Source organism: Choloepus didactylus, chromosome 22, assembly GCF_015220235.1.
Source record: "Choloepus didactylus isolate mChoDid1 chromosome 22, mChoDid1.pri, whole genome shotgun sequence".
In the NCBI taxonomy this organism is placed as follows: domain Eukaryota; kingdom Metazoa; phylum Chordata; class Mammalia; order Pilosa; family Megalonychidae; genus Choloepus; species Choloepus didactylus.
In genome coordinates this window covers 29,409,086-29,429,061 of record NC_051328.1, presented here as the reverse complement: position 1 = coordinate 29,429,061, position 19,976 = coordinate 29,409,086, and the positions used below count along the sequence as shown (strand labels likewise).

Sequence of the window (19,976 nt, the reverse complement as noted above, 5' to 3'; positions counted from 1 at the left end):
ATAATAACAATAGATAATATTTGTTGAAACTTCGCCATATGCAAGGCACTGGGCCAAAAGCAGGCCAAAAGCTTTAACTTGGTGATCTCGTTGAATCTTCACACTCTGGAGATGGGTGTGTACTGTGATTTCAGAGGACACTGTTGCTGCCTAAGGTCACGTGGAAGTAAGTGCAAAAGGCTGAATTCATCTCCGGTGATCTTAATTCCGCTAGCATACCTCACTCCATATCCCACTTTGGAAACCAGGTCCCTTCTTAGTAGGAGTCTCTCACTGTGCAGATATATTTGGGATGGACATAGGAGAGTCTAGAATATTGACGCTTTTTATTAGGGTTTGTTGTTTGTTTAGTGTAGACTAAACGTCTTTTAGCGCCCCCCATCAGAGCAGCCACTGTTACCAGTTTTTTTTTTTTGTGTATCTTATATATTTTCTATTTTATATAGCCAGCATATATGTGAGTTTGTTTCATTTTGTTTTTCTGCACAGATGGGGCCTATTATATACTGTCCTGCACTTCATATGATTTAATTTTAAACCTCATCAAAATTTTTTTGAGAATTCCTTAACCTCCTTTGGCCCTGTGAAATAATATAATTTCTCTGGCAAAATATCCCCAGGGTTGCTTCAGACTTGTGGTAGGATAAAATGTAGGTCATGGTTCCCAGGCTGCCTTTTTTTTTTTTTTTTTTTTTTTTGGTCACATCCTCACCTGCAGGATCCAAAAACAAACAAACAAAAAGTTCCCCAAATTACCCCCTAAATGATGCAGGAGAAAAAGGTAATTATGGCAAATAGTGTATTCCCTGGAACTGCTTTACCTTTTCTCAAGACGTTTTTACTCAAACCCTACTGGTAAAATTCCACATAGAGCCCCGCTGTTAGCTTGAAAAGTGACTTATAGTGGAATATTGGCAAAGTGGTAAGAGCTGGGATTTATTTTCTCATTTACAGGAACTTGCTTGGGTTTTTATAGTGAAGTAATAAGGGAAGAGAAGCTTGTTTGATTTCGGTTCAGGGAAAGCAAGGGCAGCACTTAATCCTTATTTTCCTTCTTCTAAAAATTTGAGATACTTCTTTTAAAACATTATTTCAGTCACACAGCCCTTAAGTAGGAGAGCTGGGATTCTAACCTAGGCACAGCTCACTCCAATTCATGCTTTGCCCATTAAGCTGCTCTGCATAGCCCTTTTCACCCATCTCCATCCTGCCTCTTCATCCCTTTCTCTAGTCAAACCCCCCATCCCCACCCCCCTGCCGTGTCTGTGCAGTTCCACAAATCCACTCCTCTTCCCAGACACTTTCCTGGGTTGTTTTTTAAGGCTAAATTCCTGTCAGTGGTGTTGCCACATTGTGGGATAAGTGTTTACTAAGCGGTATTTGTGAGGACTAATTACCAAAACTTTTGGTCAGCACCTGGACCTTTTAAATTACCAGCCTGAAAAGTGAAAATACTTATCCACTTGTTTCAAAATGCGTTTTGGTGAGTATCTGAATGGTTGTTTTCTGTTTTGCTACATTCAATCTCAGTCTTCCATGCCACTGTGCTGGCCGGGAACGTTCTTTGGGTGGAGAACCAGTTGACAGGAGCTCGGGAATTTCAAGATAACTGCCTCAGGCCACGTTTCTGGGTGTTTGATAAGAAAGTTTGAGCAATACAGGGGAGAGGAGTGAGGACCTGAAAAGGACGGAAGCGACAGCTCTAAAGGGACGAGGGGAGGCCGGGCCGGCGCGGACCCTGACGTCACCGCGGCGCGCCGCTTCCGGTTCCCAGCGCTTTAGCGAATGACTTCCCCCGCTACGCTGCCCAAGCCCGGCTTACCAGGATCCCCCGGAGCCCACGATCGCGCCGTGCCATCCGGCGAGTCCGCCAGGGCAAAGGTCCCACCCGTCCCTGGGACCATGGCCACCGACTCGTGGGCTCTGGCGGTGGACGAGCAGGAAGCGGCGGCCGAGTCGGTGAGTTGGCTTCAGTAGTAAAGGGGTCAGGGGACCAGTTCTGGTCGGGGGTTTGATCCCCGGTTAGGGCCGGGATGGGGAGTAGGACAGGGATGGAGCCTGGACCCTAAGCTGGCTTTGTTTCCCTACACGGTGTTATGTAAGCGCAGGTGAATATTCCTACTGATAAAGATGCCGTCTTCTGTCTTACTGGAATAATGATTGATCGTAGATTGCACTCACCACCCTGGATTGCAATTACGTTTGTAGATGTCATTCTCCACCTCCAGATTCTGAAGTTTCTTAGGGTCAGGAACCATGACTTACTCAAATTTGTGTATTCTGTCAGCTTGTTCAGTGATGGTGAATGATTGACTCAGTAGGTCTGGCAGTTAGTAAATCCTCTTCCCATCCGCTGAACTCTGTTCTTTTTTCTGGGTCTCACACACAGTAAGCTGGTTATTTTACAGATATTACTGTGTAGATTGCATTTCTCTCACCTAAACAACCTAAGTAATGATAGGGCTTTGAACCTACTTCTGTTAATACTGATTTCTGTGAATTACTCCAGAGCAAGGACCTTGTCTTATTTTTTATAAGTGATAAAAGAAGTTATACATGCACAAAGATTGAAGCGTCAAATAGTTTTATGAACAGTGGTTCCCACCACCACCAATCTCACTCCCCAGGGGCAACTACATTTTTGTCTTGAAATTGATTGACAGTACCTACCACCTTTTTCTCTGAGTAACATGCTTGTTTTGCTACTTTCTTGAGTTTTCATTTTTAGGTATTTATTGATTTGGACTCTTTTCCCTCCATCTTTCCTCCCCCACCACGTATATACACCTCCTCATTCTCCATCTTTTCATTATATTATGTTGTAATTTTAGTGAGATCATTCTTCCATGTTTTATTAGTAAACCATGAATACTTTTACTTCCTTGTAAAACTTTTATTTTCCTTGGAATTTATAATTGCTTTGTTTTTACTTTGTGTTCCCTGTACTCACCACCAATTCAACGCCAAGTCCTTTGCCAGTTGTCTAGGTTTATCTCAGAATGTTCGGACACATAAATAGTCTATCAGTCCCATTTCTCACCCTGTGTTTGGAGCTTAACTGTTAAATTTTTTAAGGAGGGAGGCAGAAATGGGGCCTGTTCTGGTTTACTAAAGCTGCTGTTATGCAAAATACCAGAAATTGATTGGCTTTTATAAAGGGAATTTATTAGGTTATACATTTACAGTTCTAAGGCCATAAAAGTGTCCAAACTAAGGCATCAACAAGAAGATACTTTCACTGAAGAAAGGCTCATGGCATCTAGAACACCTCTGTCAGCTGGGAAGGCACGTGGCTGACGCCTGCTGGTCCTTTGCTCCCAGGTTCTGGTTTCAAAATGGTTTTCTCCGAAATGTCTCTGGGCTTCTGTCTCTCTAGCTTCTCTCTCTAAGCTCCTGTGCATCCTTGCTTGTTCTCCCAGGGTGTTTCTCTCTAAGCATCTGGGGTTCCTCTCTTAGTTTCTCCTGGGGAAACTCTGGGCTTCATTTCTTAGCTTAGCATCACCAGATGTCTTTCTGCCTGCATCTCCAAGCATCTGGGTCTGTGTTGACTCTTAGTTCTCTTAAGGACTCCAGTAAACTAATCAAAAGTTCCTGCCCTCAATTGGACAGGGTCACATCTTCATAGAAACAACCTAATCCACAACCTATCCACAATAGGTCTGCCTCCACAAGACTGCATTAAAGAACATGGCTTATTATGGGGTACATAACAGCTTCAGACCAGCTCACTCTTATTCTGAGAATTCCTTCCTCCTTTCTCTTGTGTGGAATCCCCTCCTTGATGTATCCCCTCTCCTTCCTCTTTATTTATTTATTCCCTTATTTTTGTGGAGCCATCCTTCAGCTCTCTGGAGGAGTATGGGAAGTTAATTTTTTCAGATGTTGCTTGTCTGAAACGGTCTTTATTTTGCCCTATCATTTGAATAATAGTTTGGTTGAGTGTAGAATTGTAGGTTGGCACTTATTTTTCTACCAAATGTCTTAAGGCATTGTTCCATTGCCTTCTAGATTTCTGTATTTGTTATTGAGATATCTGAAGCTATTCTGATTCCTGATGTGACCTGTTTTCTTCCTTTTTTAAGATTGATCAATTTGTGTCTAGTATTCAAGAAATTCATGACCATGTGCCTTATTATGGGTTTATTTTCACCCATTTTGCTGGGCACTGACTGGGTCCTTTCAACCTGGAAAACTCTTTCAGTTATGGGAAACTTTGTTGAATAAATTCATTGTTGATTTCTTCTCCCCCCCCCCCCCCCTTTTTTTTTTCATTCTTTTGCCAGATCTCTTATTAGTTGAATGTTGGATCTCTTAGACTGGTCCTTTAGTTTAAGTCCGGTTATGAGGTATAATTTCCATATAGTAAAACTCACTCTTGTTAGGGATACAGTTTTGTGAATTTTAATGTTGGCATGCAGTCATATAACCACCACCACAATCAAGGTATGGAACATAACCGCCACCCCCAAAAAGTTTCCTCAAACATCTTTGTAGTCTGCCTTCTCCTCATCCTTCTCTGGTAATGCTGATTTGTTCTGTCCCTACAGTTTAGTCTTTTCCAAAATATCATATAAAAGGAATCGTACAATATATAACTTTTTGAAAAGTCTGGCATCTTTCACTTAGCATAATGCATTTGGGATTCAGCTATATTTTTGCATGTATCAGTAGTTCCTGCTTATTGCTGAGTAGTATTCCATTGTATAGATGTGCCACAGTTTGCTGATTCTGTTGAGGGACATTTGGGTTTCCAGTGTTTGGCAATTATGAATAAAGCAGTATACATCAGCGTTCATACAGATTTGTATGGACATGGCACGGACATATATTTACATTTCTCTTGGCTAAATACCTAACAGTGGGATTTGCTTGGTATAGTAAGTATATGCTTAATATTATAAGAAACTTCCAAACCATTTTCCAAAGCTTCTGTACCATTTTGCATTCTCACCATCAGTGTGTGAGAGTTCTGGTTGTTCCACATCCTCACTAGCACAGTATTTTAAGTTTCTTCTCCATTCTAATAGATGTATAGTGTTGTCTCATTGTTTTAATTTGCATTTCCCTAATGACTAATGATGTTGAGAATCTTTTGATGTCCTTGTTTACTGTCTGTATATCTCCTTTGAAGTGGCTTTTCTAACCTTTTGGCCATTTAAAAAATCAATTCGTTTTCTTATTATTGAGTTGAGAAATATGTATTCTGGACACAAGTCCTTCATCAGATATGTGCTTTGTTTATATTTTCCCAGACTTCAACTTGTCTTTTTATTTTCTTAGCAGTACATTCCAAAGAACATTGTCAATTTTGATGACAATTTCAATTTTTGTTTTTATGATTAGTGCTTTTTGTGTTCTATCTGGACATTACATCTATGTAGTGGAAGGTATGAATCAGGTTTCATTTTTTTCCCCACAAATGAAAGTCCAATTGTTCTAGCACCATTTATTGAAAAGAATCCTTTAATTTTACCTTATTTTTCTTTTTCTATTTTCCATCTTTGTGTTTTTTTTCTGTATTTCTTGGGAGATTTTCTCAGCTACCTTCTAACCTATTTAGTTTTTAATTTCTACTATCATGTGTTTGATTTCAGGAGCTAACTTTTTTCTTACAAATATTATCCTATGCTTGTTTCAGGGCTACAATATCCTCTCATCATTTTGAGGATATTAATGATTTTTTCTTCTCTCTGTACAGTCTTTGTTTCCTGTAAGGTGCTTCTATTTATTTTAGTATCAATTTTTTCATGATGAAGACTTCTCTGATGTCTGATAATCCTTAATTGTCTACTCATATTTAAGATTGGTTAACTAAAAAGATGGGTGGAAGCTCTAAATGCATGAATGGGACCTGTCAACTCTAACTTTAACTCTTATATCGGTGTCCTGAGAGTGTCAGATTTTGCAGAGAGAGAGAGAGAGAGAGAGAGTCTCATTTCCTGCCTGGAGAGAGAGAGAGAGAGAGAGAGAGAGAGAGAGAGTCTCATTTCCTGCCTGGAGGCTGCCTATCAATGTTCTGGGAGCTGAGTCAGAGGAGAGAGTGGAGGTGGGTGGAACACTGAAGTCTCAGCACTCAGTATACATATGTCCACCTAGTGCTCCCCTTTTCATGATGCCTTTCATCAACTGTGACCCTTAGCTTATTCATCTTAGCAGTTCTCAGGCCCAGACTGGCAGGCACTGTAATTAAATGAGCTGTAATCTCAATTTTTTCATTCCCTAGCCCTGTCAGAAAGAAACTTTTGAGCATGTGCTCTCAGTGTATATGTATCTCTTTAGAAGTTACATATTATACTATTTTACTAACTATATGATGTACGTTATAAAATGTACACAAAAAAAGCTGAAACTGAATGTTCTTAAATGTCTTCTTGTGCTTCCTTTGTCTTGACTTTATGTGTTCATTAGCTGTCTCAAGGTGCAATGTACACTGAAAAAAGCATGTCATTAATTGTTATAGCTATAAATACATATTACAAATAGTTTGGGTTAAGTTTGTTTTTTTTTCTAACTTCTTATCAGATCAGATTAGATTGTCATTGTTTTAACCTATTAATAAGTCTTAAGAGAGTTTTTTAGGAGTAGGTAGCAGCTTTCTCATTTTCTTTTTTGCTTGAGTTTGCATCATTAAAATTTAAGATAGAACAAAAACTCAGAATAATGCACCCTGTGGTAATGAGAATTGAGCTATAATGTGATTAGCTCCAGTTGTCCTCAGCAGGTTCATTCCAGCCATTTTATTAACCTAACTGTAACAAAACTCTGCATTTTATGAAATTGAATCTTGGGACTCTATTTTTAAAGTGTTATGGTTTAATTTTACTGTATTTTTTTCATTTAATAACAGTTTTATTGAGATATAATTCACATACCATATAATTTATCCATTTAAAGTATATAGTTCACTGATTTTTTTTTTTTTTTAGCATATTCAGAGTTGTGCAGCCGTTACCACAATCAATGTTAGAACATTTTCGTCACCCCCAAAAGAAACTCTGTACCCATCAGCTGTCACTGCACATTTCCCTCCAACCTCTCTAGCCCTAGGCAACCACTAATCTACTTTTCTGGCTCCGTGGATTTGCCTATTCTGGACATTACATATAAATGGAATCATATAATATGTGGTCCTTTGTGATTGGCTTCTTTCACTTAACAATGTTTTCAGGGGTCATCCATTCTGTAGCATGTACTAGTACTTCATTTCTTTTTTTAATACCTTTTTTATTGTGAAATTTAACATATACAGGTAACATGATAACTTCCAATGTATAATTTAACAAGTAGTTAGCAAATTTCAAAGAATGTTATGGATTATAGTTCTACCATTTCAGTTATTTCCTTCTAGCTAGTCTAATATCCTAGCATCTAAAAAAATACTAAGATAAAGGTTCAGTATTCGTAATACTATCTTGTCTATTGCTACCCCCTTCCTCTCGTTTAATCACTTTCTCTATCATCATGGGTATCTAGGCAGTGACCACCCTAACTTGTTCATAATGAAAAGATTTGTCGACATTATGGGGAAGGGGGCTGCATCTGGTGGTTGTTCTTAAAGAGGCTGTTGCCTCTGGGTTTTAGGATTTGTCTGGCATAGGAACACTCTGGTGATTTAAGTTTCTGAGAGATAAACTTAGTGAGTGAAACTTTTATAGAATTTCAGAGAGGGACCTAGGCATTTTGAGACTACTGTTGGTTAAGGCTTGTCATGCTGTGGCCATTTGGGATATCTAGTTGGAACTTCCATAACAGTAGCCTCCAGGATAGCTTCTTGACTATTTGAAATCTCTTAGCCACTGTAACCTTTTTTTGTTACATTTCTTTTCCTCCTTTTGGTCAAGAAGGCATTTTCAATCCCTAGATGTTCATTTCTTTTTATTGCCAAATAATATCCCATTGAATGGGTACACCCACATTTTATTTATCCATTTATCAGCTGATGGACAATTGGAATGTTTCCGTTTTTTGGCTATTCTGAATAAATACTGCTAAGAACATTGATGTACAAGTTTTTTTGTGAGAATATATTTTCACTTCTTTTGGGTGTATTCCTAGGAGTGGAATTGTTGGATCATATGCTAGCTCTGTTTAACTTTTTTGAGGAACTGCCAGACTGTTTTCCAAAGTGGGTACAACATTATATTATCCTTAAGATTAATATTTTCTTTGAAATTAGTATTATCTGTGTATGAGAGGCACTATTATGTAGAGGTTAAGAGCTCAGACTTTGTAGCCAGACAGATGTGGATTTGTATTCTGGCTCCATCACTTACTAGTTATATGACCTTGGGCAAATTACTTAACCTTTCTTTGCCTCATCTGCAAAATGGGGATAATCATAGTACCTACTTCATTGAGTTATAGGCATGCCTGATGTAAATGCTATATAAATGATAGCTATTATTATTTTGTTGTGTTATTTATAATTTATAGTTTCTTTGCAGGAATCTCTTAAATTACTTGACCTTATGTGGATTAGTTCAGTTGAACCTGGATAAGATTCATAAACCTACTTAGCCAAATTGTAATAGATCACAATATTCTAAAAATGAACCAATGAGTAAAAACACTTCTGTTACCCTTTATGTCCAAGTGAAGACTGAGTATGTTTTTAGATTCTGCTGGAACCTTTTCAGAATTCAGATACATAGTAATCAAAATAGCATCTATTAGTTTCATTTACATTGTTGCTACTAACTTTTCCTACACATTCCATTTCAGTTATCTGGACCATCACAGTTTACCTTGTTAACCTCTATTTGAGTGATGCATCAACAAAAGAAAGATTTGTCCTTTTATTATTGGATCTTAAAATGCTTAACAGTGATGGATATTTCTAACTCATTTATACCTCATTGACTCATTTATGCCTCAGCCCTGTCATTAATTTAAGTAGCAATTAACCACTGATGGAGTATTTCTAACCTTATTCTTATAAATATTGCCAATAAGGCTGTCAACCAGTCTCCCTCTCCCTCTTTCCGCCCCCCCCCCCTTCCTCAATTGCCCTGAGTTCTACGCAGACTAGTTTAGGTTCACTGGCAGGATGTGAGGGAGTGCTTTAGTGACAACTAAAAGGTGCTGAACACCTCCTAGATGTCATGTACTGTGCCAGTTGCCTTATGTTTATGATGTTACTGTCTTCTCTCTCCTTCAGAATTAATGAAGGAATGTTACTCCTTTAGGGTCATCTCCTTTTTCTCCACTCTCTCCGGTTTGCTTCTCCTCTGATCCACCCATCCACCCAACACCTAAATAGATGGAGACACGGGAAACTCCCTTTTCAGTTTCCATCAGTAGGAGTGAAGTTTCTCCATTCCCACCTACCTTTTAAACAATTTTTTTTCATTCCTCCCTGTCCACACCCCTCTTCCCCCTTCTTGTATGTAGATGAAAGACAAAAATGATATCATAAAGAACCTCAATCTGTGTACGTGGTGCTTTAAGAAAGACTCATTCGACTGTGGTCATTTTCATTCTTCTATCCTGTGCTAGATAGAATTTTAAGCCTGCTTAATATAAATGTTTTATGATTAGAACACCTACTTTGTGCTAGATCCAAAGATTAATTCATAATAAAAGTGTATCCCGTCTTTAAGTTATTCGCTTCTAATAAGGGACATAAATCCTCTAGGTTATCCTTAATTTACAGTGTTTATTCAAAGTCCTAAATAATTCTTTCTTTGAAATGTCTCTTTGATCTATCGCTTCCTCTCTATTCCCACTAAAGCCTGAAGGGCATTTTGATGACACAGTGTGCTGTAATATCAGACATCCAGCACAAGGTGACTTGAATGTGAAGCTTCATGTAGGCATACTGACATCCTATGGCTTGAACATATTTTGCTCCATAATAGATTCTTTCCTCCTGTTGCTATTCATTGCAGTCCTGCCAAGTTGGCATTCTTTGTCTGAAGTAAGACTATGTTTGCCAGTATCTTTTTAAATTTCCTCTCGTTTAGAATATGAAAGAATGACAACTCTAATGATATTCCACTCAGAGGGTCTTTGTAATTAGGGCATTAAGCAAAGTCACAAATTAAAATTCTAGGGATTATAATTAAGAAGTATGGATTTTGTGCTACTGTTTAATTTTTTTTTCTGCTGCTGAATTATGAGAAATTTTGTTTATTTCCATTCAAACTCTTAGCAAACAAAAGGAACTCAGCAGAACAAACTAACTGTGAATAGATCTCGGTTCATTTCTCCCCAGCTTCATCCAGGAGGCTCTGTTGATTCAAAATCTTTTAAGTAATTTGCCTGACACATTTCCCCCCCGTATTCTCTATTTAGTTAAGCAACTTGCATCTTAAGGAAGAGAAAATCAAACCAGATGCCAATGGTGAGTAACAAAAAGCTAGTTTTAAAACAAATGTGATTTCCTTTAGTATTTATGTTAATAGTATGTGCCAGACAGGGCTGGCGTATACTGGTAGTCATTTCTTCTGGGAATCAATGAACTGGGTTGTATAACCAAAGTTAACTTATTATAAATATGAGGAGGCCTAATTGACTTATAAATTATTAAATTTGTTACTAACCATGGAAAAATACTGTCAAAGATTACTTGTTGTTTTTATAAATGTTCCTTTATTTGGGATGAGATAGACTAAAATATGAGCAACCTGAGAGTTTTCCTATTCTGATTATTCTGAGATTAGATGTATCAAAAATCTAAAATTTCCATTACATTTTTGTTGCTGTGTCTAATATTATGGGGGGTTGGGGGTCAGGGATGTAAACTTTACCTTACTCTGAATTCATTTACAATCTTTTTCTTTATACTTAGGCTGTTTTTACATAACTACATACTCTTTAGAGTTATATTTTTCAAAAAACTAACATTGTTTGAATAGACATTTCAAATAATAAGTCTATAAACATAATTTTGTGTTCATAATACTGATGAAATATGGTTTGCATAAATCCTCTGTTGAGCATCAAGGTGGTTTCTGATCATTGACTGCCGTAATCATCTTTCTGTACCATTTCAGAAAAATTGATGCTATGAAGGAAATTAATGTTAGTTTTTGAGTTTGGAATAGGAAGGAATTGAATTTAAGCACCAGTATTTCATACCTTTATTTAGGAAGAATAAAATGTTTTGATCAATGGCTTGGTTTCCTGACTTATTTTTTTGCTTCCCAGGCCTTTACATTTTAAATGTCTCATTGAATTTGAATTGTCTCAGCTGTTGGGTATGGGATGTGATTGTGATGATGGCCACTTTGTGTCTAATAAAGGTGCTGTTGTCAAGACGAATGCTAATGCAGAGAAGACAGATGAAGAAGAGAAAGGTAACACTGCTTTAGAGCTATAGAAAGGGAGGCTGTACATTTTAAGAGAATAGATTGTTATGAGAATTCGTTTTTATACCCAACTTCGTTTGACTTGAATGGGAGTCACAGCATTAGTAAAAAAGTTCAACATGTGATAGTTAAAAGGTGAAGGAATTCTAATGGTTTACATTTTAGGAAAATTTTACTTTGAGTAACTGATGAACTTCAGCAGCAGCAGGAAATATTCCCTGAATGGTTATCTTGTACAGGGCATTATTTAAAAACCTTTAAATTGCATGCCCATAGTCTAATAAAATTAAAATCAATGCTTAGACATACTTAACATGAGTGACAAGAAGCGAAGAGCTTGTATGATATCAAGATACAGGCTTTAATTCCTGTTTTTCCATTGCGTGGTGTGTTTATTTTAGGTTTACTTTGAGTACAAATTGGGGAGTCAATATTTGGGTCTAGATAGGAAAAGAGAGCCTCAAGAAGGAGGGCTTTTAGAATTAAGTTCTTGAGAAGGATGTGAGGCCCACACAGGTGATATGGGTATCATAACCTTTCCCTTTAATAAACAAATTTTTAATTATATTTATAACTCAAAACTGTGATGTACCTTGAATTAGAAGGTCTGATATAAATGTATATTATTATTTCAAATGCCAATAACAATTGAATTCAGATGAGCTTATTGTGTCTTTCATGAACTTCAAAGCTTTGTCCTCTTTTTCCTGATAGAGGACAGAGCCGCCCAATCCTTACTCAACAAGCTGATCAGAAGCAACCTTGTTGATAACACAAACCAAGTGGAAGTCCTGCAGCGGGATCCAAATTCTCCCCTCTACTCAGTGAAGTCTTTTGAAGAACTTCGCTTGTGAGTATTTGTTTCTGACTCTCCCCTTTTTGTTTAAATAGATATCTTAGGACTGTTATGTATTTTTTTCATCCCAGTAGAACATTTGTAACTAACACAAATATAATGAAAGATTTAGCTATTTTGTGCTAAGTAAAATTTCTGAGTAATCTAAAAAAGCTTTAGCTGCAGCCACACATTGTGCTCATTCAGCTATTAAAAAAAAAAAAAGCCAGAAAACTCCCAGATATTTTGCTTCTTTCTTCAACCACAAAGACTTTCATCTTTTAACTGCCTTTCTAGGAAACCACAGCTTCTCCAGGGAGTCTATGCCATGGGTTTCAACCGTCCTTCAAAGATACAAGAGAATGCATTGCCATTGATGCTTGCTGAACCGTACGTATCCTGATACAATTTGGCCATCTTAATATTTAATTTTTTAAAAACTCATTATTTTAAAAAATTATACTTAGTAATACATGCACCTTGTAAAAAAAAGTTAGAAAACAATGAGAAGTAAGAAAAAAGAAATCTGTGATTTCGCTCCCCCATAAACTATTAATATTTTGACATAGAGATGTCTAGACCTTTTTTCTACGTAAACATATATGTATAATTTAAAATTAAGAATGGAACCGTATGTAATGCTTTATATGCTTTTTTGTTTATTTTTGGTTAGTTATGTGATCATCTTTCTATTTCATTGAGTATATGTTTGTATCATTCACATACATTTGATAACCACCATGATTTCCATTATATGCATATGTAAAATTTATTATCAGAAATTGTAGGCAAAAAAACTGGATTCACCTGAATAGTATAATTACTAAATAATTATAGTTATAATAGTGTAATTCTGGCAGACTGCTTCTCAAATTTTAATGGGCATGTAACCCTCATAGGAATTTATTAAAATACAGATTCTGATTCAGTAGGTCTGAGTTGGAAACTGAGGTTCTACATTTCTAATAAATAGCTGATGTTACCAGTGTGAGATCACATTTTGAGTAATAAGGTTATATAGCATGAGGAACATTTTATTAAAATTGGTGTCTAAATTATATATGATTTTGTAAAAGTAAAATTTTACTGTACATAATCTTAAATCCTGAAATTCCTTTTTCTGTTTATCTAGAAAATATTATTTTAGGTCTGTATTTTCTCAAAGACTTCTTTGTTCTGTGTCAAACCTTTCAAGAAGGTTGTCTTTTTTTAGCTTAGAATTTTAAGCATACATAAAGGTAAATAAATGGAATATTTATTAGATTGTTTTTCACTTGTCATTTGTATTTGTGGATCTCAATGCTTTTGAGAATTATCTAGTACTTTTCTTCATTAGCAAGTATTTATTAAGTAACTGGTAGGTACCAGGTAGTGTTCTAGGCACTTGGATACATTAGTGAACAAAGCAGACCAAAATTCCTTCCTGTAAAGAATTTACATTCTAGTTTGGGGTATGGATAATTTATTCTTATTCAAAATAAATAAAATACATAGTATGTTAAAAAGGTGCCTATTGCTATAAAATAAGGGGAGATTGGGAGTATGAATACATCTTGTTTTCTAATGTATTTCAAAGTAGGTTGTGGTTTTAAATTTTAAATTGCAATTTTAAATCAAGTGGTTAGGGTAGGATCTTATCAAGTTGCTAATGTCTGAGCAAAGATTTGAAGGAGAGGGAAGGAGTTAGCCATGTAGTTAACTAGGGACAGTTGTTCCAGGTGGAAGAGTCAGTGCAGAAGCCCTAGTGTGGGAGCAGGCCTGGCATGTTGTTACAGGCACAATGGGGCTATTGTGGTGGAGTGGAATGAGTAGGGGGGAGAGTAGTAGGGGATGAAAGCAGAAAAGAGAGCCAGATCAGGTAGGACCATATCCCCTTCATTAGGATTTTAAATTTTACTCTGTGTGAAATAGACAGTGACTGAAAGGTGTTTGAGCAGAGAAGTGACATGAGTTGACTTACCTTTTAAAAACCTCCATTGTACTCTGGACTTGTAAAGCTAGCATATGTAACTGCTACAGAATGCAGAGTCATCTTCTATGAAAGAATTTTGCCTGTTCATCCTTAAATGAGGCTTTATTCTTAATTTTTATTAGCAAAAAAAAAGTGGCGTTTGAGATTTAAGCTCCTAAATGGTTTGTTTTCTTGTCCAGCCCACAAAACCTGATTGCCCAGTCTCAGTCTGGTACTGGTAAAACAGCTGCCTTTGTGTTGGCCATGCTCAGCCAAGTAGAACCTGTGAACAGATTCCCCCAGGTAAGGACTTTGTGAGTTTCAGTTTTCTACCAATCCATAGCTAGAAGGGGAATTCCATTTGATGGATTAAAAGTCAAGCTATATATCTCACTCTTTACATAAATTAGAACTCCTCAATTTGAGTTCAAGCCAAATGGTTGACCTTATAGTAGCAACAAAAATCCCCTTTCTGTGGTTTGGTAGGTTGGGGCAGGCTTGGGTCCTTTACTTCAGGAAAACTTCCTTTATCCACAACTATGATCCATTAGAAAGTTCTGAGAACTTTCTGATTAATGAAAAGGGAGCTAATCTCCAATTGGAATTCCAGATCCTTGTTCACATGTCAGTTTTTGTGCTCCAGTGGCCAACAGCTATTTTCAAGTTTTTTCAAGTTTTTCAGTTTTTCTGAGCCTAAGTTATGACCCCAAAGAGCCACAATCCTGAGAATTTCAGCTATGACTCTGCAGCGTAAAGAATCAAATGGCCTGCAATTTAATTACATATTCTTTCCATCAGCCTCAGCTGAAGAAATGACTAAGTCCTAATGGTAATTCCTCATTGCAAAAGAGCTATTGTCTTGAATTCTCGTTCTACACTCTTTCCCTGCCAGTGTTTGTGCCTCTCCCCAACGTATGAACTTGCCCTTCAAACAGGAAAAGTGATAGAGCAGATGGGCAAATTTTATCCTGAACTGAAGCTAGCTTATGCTGTTCGTGGCAATAAATGTGAGTATGAGTATGTAATAATAAGTTAATTCTTTTAATTTTAAAAAGATAACAAACATACCCAAGTAGTTGAAATAGTGTAATGAACACTAGGTCCCCTCCACCTAGAAGAAAAAAACCTAGAATGTTCGTGGTTTTTAACACTAGGGGTTTAAATTGTTTTAATTTTTTCTTTTTTAATCTTTTCTGCTTTTGTTTATTTTATAACAAACTAACAATATTGAAATAACTGAAAAAGTGTTGTTGGAAGTTTTGTTGAATCCTTTGGATCTTTAAAACAAATACGACTTTATGATTTAGAAATTAACTCTATACAAATTACAAATGCAAACTTGAAATCAGTTTTGAAAAGAAAAGTAAGTAAGATAAAACTTTTTGGAGGATAATCATAAAGCATTTAATATTTTACAATTTAGATTTGAGTTAGAAGAGCAGAGATTTCTGAAGAATTTTGTTTGGGATGTGGACCAGTTATTGGTTTGTTTAGCTGAAGTCAGAGGTAGCATTGTCATTAACTTTGAATTGTTTAACTTTCACATTTGGGTAAAAGTTTTGGCCAAGACTAGAGGGAGTTTGCATTTCTAATCAAGATTATAAGTCTTAAAGGATGTAAAAGTGAATCAGTGAATATTGTCTGATTGAAAACAATGATCCAAATAATAAAGTATCCATTGTTACTCAAATTCTTCTCAGTTTCGGACTACACGGGGCTGAGAATGTGCTGTGGTCTGTCTGGCCTACTCTGGGAAGTGCATTTTCTAAGAGGCAGTTTGAGTTTCTTTCAGCATATAAAGCCTTCAAATAAGTCCTTTTTACTGACTTTGGGCGGTCAAGGAAGTAGATTTAAAGGTAACAGACTTGTTTGACAGTTCCCAGGATAGGTTGAAGGGGAAGAGTGCATTGGAGAGCTAAGAACCTTGGAAAAGTCTACTTATGAGTAAATGCAAGCACGGTCTAGGTGGAATGCTATTGACAATGAAGAAATAGAAATATCAGATATTTGGAAGAAAATTGCATGATTATAGACAATTAAGAAGAATGCCTCTGCTGAAGAAGTTTTCATATTCTCGTTTTTTGTATCTTTACTGTATGTTGTCAGCATTTCTCCATGTTTTAATGTCTATTACATACTGTAGTGATATGCTGACCTTTCCTTAAGATATTACTGCAAACATCAAAACAGTTGTATTTAAATAACATCTTAGCTTTAGAATTTCTCAAAGAGGAGAGCTGGCTTTGCCTTGGAACAGCACAGAAAACATCTTGTCCCTACAGTGGAAAGAGGTCAGAAGATCACTGAGCAGATTGTCATAGGCACCCCTGGGACTGTCCTGGACTGGTGCTCCAAGCTCAAGTTCATTGACCCCAAGAAGATCAAGGTCTTTGTTCTGGATGAGGCTGACGTGATGATCGCTACCCAGGGCCACCAAGATCAGAGCATCCGCATCCAGAGGTAGGAACTGCTGGAGCAGGGAGGAAACCCTCGGCCTCCTGGTGTGCATGCACAAGTCTTCTTGTTATCTATGTCTTCCATTGTGTCCAATCTCTCTTCTCTCTCCTGCTGGGTTCTTTGCTTCAGAACCTTCAGAAGCATTTGTTTCATGGGCCGTTTCCATGTCAGTGTTGACCATACTCCCAGCCCAGGGTTGGAAAGGAGACTTAGGGAATCAGCACCCCCTGTCCTGACCCCTTGTCTGCCCTGGTTGCTGCCTGTGACACTCCTCCCCCTGGGAACCTTCCTGGGGACCAATACCATCCCAGCCTGAGGAGGCTGTGCTTCTGCTCCTTCCAGTAAAGGACCCTAGATCACACAGTCCACCTGGGCCTTGCATTGCAGGATGCTGCCCAGAAACTGCCAGATGCTGCTTTTCTCCGCCACCTTCGAAGACTCCGTGTGGAAATTTGCCCAGAAAGTGGTCCCCGACCCAAACATCATCAAACTGAAGCGTGAGGAGGAGACATTGGACACCATCAAGCAGTATTACGTCCTGTGCAATAACCGAGATGAGAAGTTCCAGGCCTTGTGTAACCTCTACGGGGCCATTACCATTGCCCAGGCCATGATCTTCTGCCATGTGAGTAGCAGCCACAGCAGCAGGGCCTGCTGGGAGGACACCACTGGGAGGGTGTGGCCCTGCCCCTCCCTCTCAGCAGAACCAGCCTAGCACTGCGAGGACCAGTCCCACTGAGTGGCAGGAAGGACATGATGAATCACCTGCAGCTGCCCCGGGGCATGTTCTCGTATTGAGGTCTAAGGGAGAGACTTTGTGACAAACTGAACTGTCTTTGATCCCACTTCTTGGAAGTTACTTGGAAGACTCTCCAAATAACAATCCTATGAATTAATTTAAGAATAGAAACTAATTCTTAAAGTACACTTAACAATACAGACTAATGAGGAATGAAGATCTTAGGCCCAAACCAAACTCTTCATAGATGACAAACTAAGAGCAGTTAAGTAATTCATCCCCAAAAATCATGGCTAACATTCTGTATGAGAAATTTTAAGTCTAACCTGCTGACTTAACTCATAGAACTTTCATGTATTTTAATGGTGACAAGTCCCATTTTTACAGGTATCTTTATTTAAAACAATTCTTTTAACGCTAGACACGCAAAACAGCCAGTTGGCTGGCAGCAGAGCTCTCAAAGGAAGGCCACCAGGTGGCTCTGCTGAGTGGAGAAATGATGGTGGAGCAGAGAGCTGCAGTGATTGAGCGCTTCCGAGAGGGCAAAGAGAAGGTTCTGGTGACCACCAACGTGTGTGCCCGAGGTGAGCAGAGAGTGTGCCCTGATCTGCCCTGCTTGGGGTCCCAGTCCCTGTCAGAGGAGAAATTCTTGTCTGAAACTCAGATGGTTTGGAGGAAATCAGGTGGGATTGGTGGTGACAGTCTCCCCTTGGAGAAACTGGATTTCCTTCAGCAGATAAGCACTTGGAGAGAAGCCAGGCATTCCAACATGTGGGAGGAAACTTAGAAGCATCCGACTGGCTTAGAACCAGTGAGTTTTTAGCTGCATCTGCAGCTACTTGTATCTCTAGCCAAGGCTCTCTTACTGATTTCAAAATTTGGTTAGCACCTGCCAAGGTTCTTTTCTTTTCCTCTGGGTTCTGCCACATGCCTGTGTGTGCTGCTCCTTGTCCCCAAATTCCAGAGCCGGCTGGCCCAGACTCTGCCCTCTACTGGAGTTGGTTTCGTCCCTTGGCCTGATGTGACGGTGGGTGACAGTGATTTGGGTCTCCCATGGCTGGTCTTCCCTATCTCCAACTCTCCTTCATGCAGGTATTGATGTGGAGCAAGTGTCTGTCGTCATCAACTTTGATCTTCCCGTGGACAAGGACGGGAACCCGGACAACGAGACCTACCTGCACCGCATCGGGCGCACCGGGCGCTTTGGCAAGAGGGGCCTGGCAGTGAACATGGTCGACAGCAAGCACAGCATGAACATCCTGAACAGAATCCAGGAGCATTTTAGTGAGTCACTCAAGTGGCCTCTGCCTGGTGCCCTTTCCTAACAAGGGGGAAGGCAAAGGGGGAAGGGTGGGGAGAAGGGTAGGTTTTCCTGTGGCCCCAGGAAAGACCTTTGTCCCTGCCCATGTTTTTCTGTTTTTCCTAAATGTGGAAGCTGTCCCAGACCACACCTGGAGAGTTTAGGGCTCAGGGACTCCAGTGGCAGTGGACTGTTGACCTCTGCTTGGGTATTGGAAGCCTTTGGGGTCAAATTAAGGGTCACTGTGGCCAGAGGGATGGAATATTCACTGGGACAGACAGAGACCTGTGTACTTCCTGGCTGCTGTGCCGCACCGTCCCTCCCCAGGTGACCTCATTGCGTCCCCACAGTAAGCCCAACTTGATTTCTCTCTGCATCTTTTCCTCTCAGATAAGAAGATAGAAAGACTGGACACAGATGATTTGGATGAGATTGAGAAAATAGCCAACTGAGCAGCTCCACCAGGAACCGGTGCCCACCCTTGGCGCTGCCCCTGCCGGGAGACGAGAGCTTTCCCAGCACAGGCCTCAGCAGCCACCACCACAAAGATGAAGGCACAAGCAGAGAGAAACTACCTACCTCATTTTAAATTACGTTTGGACTTGACGAAAATTTGTGCAAATGATGGGGGAAGGTAGAAAAAAATTGTTTACACAACTTTTGAAGATTAGGCGTGAGAATACACAGAAATTTACCTTTTGGAAATTGTCTTTTTTTTTTTTCTTTTTCTTTTTCTTTTTCTTTTTCTTTTTCTTTTTCTTTTTCTTTTTCTTTTTTCTTTTTTCTTTTTTCTTTTCACTAGAGTGTCCTATGTTACACTGATCTAGTTGCTGTGGCTTATCTCTGACCCCAGGATCTCCTCTGGCTGTCCCTGCCTGTTCTCTGGCTAGGAATGTGCAGTCCAGCCTTCAGCCCTTGTGGAAATGACAAAAATGAAGTGGGAACACAGAGAGAGAGGCCCATATAGAGTAGGTGTGTAAGCCCAGCCATTCTGTTTGAAGTACGGGGTGAGGCAGCAGAGGGGCATATGAGCTACTGTTCTGGAGGTGGTATGGGACAGTTCATCTGAAGTGTTGCCAGCCTCCTCTCTCCTGCTACTCACAGCAGGGAGGGATTTGCTAAGCATAGACTTAAGTGCCAATCTAAGACCTTTGTTGTATGTAGGTTTGTGTCACAGGGCCATGACCTGTTCTTTCTCAGCCGGTGTGATGTTGTATAGTACACATCTGATTATTGGTGGGTCTCTTACTTGTACGTGAGCAAGTCCTATGGAGATGTCATTGTGGATTGTTAGTGGTGGCCCCAGCTTGCTACAAAACCTGGTCTTGCTGGCACTTGCAGCATCTCTTTTTCATCCCTAACATTCATTTGACCCCTTATTGGCC

General features: G+C 39.0%; 1 protein-coding gene across 1 annotated transcript; it reads left to right on the top strand.

The window, feature by feature from the left end:
- Window positions 1-1,766: 1,766 nt before the first annotated feature.
- LOC119518817 (ATP-dependent RNA helicase DDX19B) lies at window positions 1,767-19,296 on the top strand. The gene is made up of 12 exons (XM_037816209.1): window positions 1,767-1,959; window positions 10,294-10,342; window positions 11,244-11,297; window positions 12,024-12,159; window positions 12,442-12,534; window positions 14,296-14,398; window positions 14,988-15,102; window positions 16,378-16,555; window positions 16,940-17,177; window positions 17,713-17,875; window positions 18,384-18,575; window positions 18,982-19,296. The coding sequence occupies exons 1-12, from the start codon at window positions 1,786-1,788 to the stop codon at window positions 19,041-19,043; spliced, it is 1,557 nt and encodes a 518-aa protein (XP_037672137.1). The 5' UTR covers window positions 1,767-1,785; the 3' UTR covers window positions 19,044-19,296.
- Window positions 19,297-19,976: the final 680 nt, after the last annotated feature.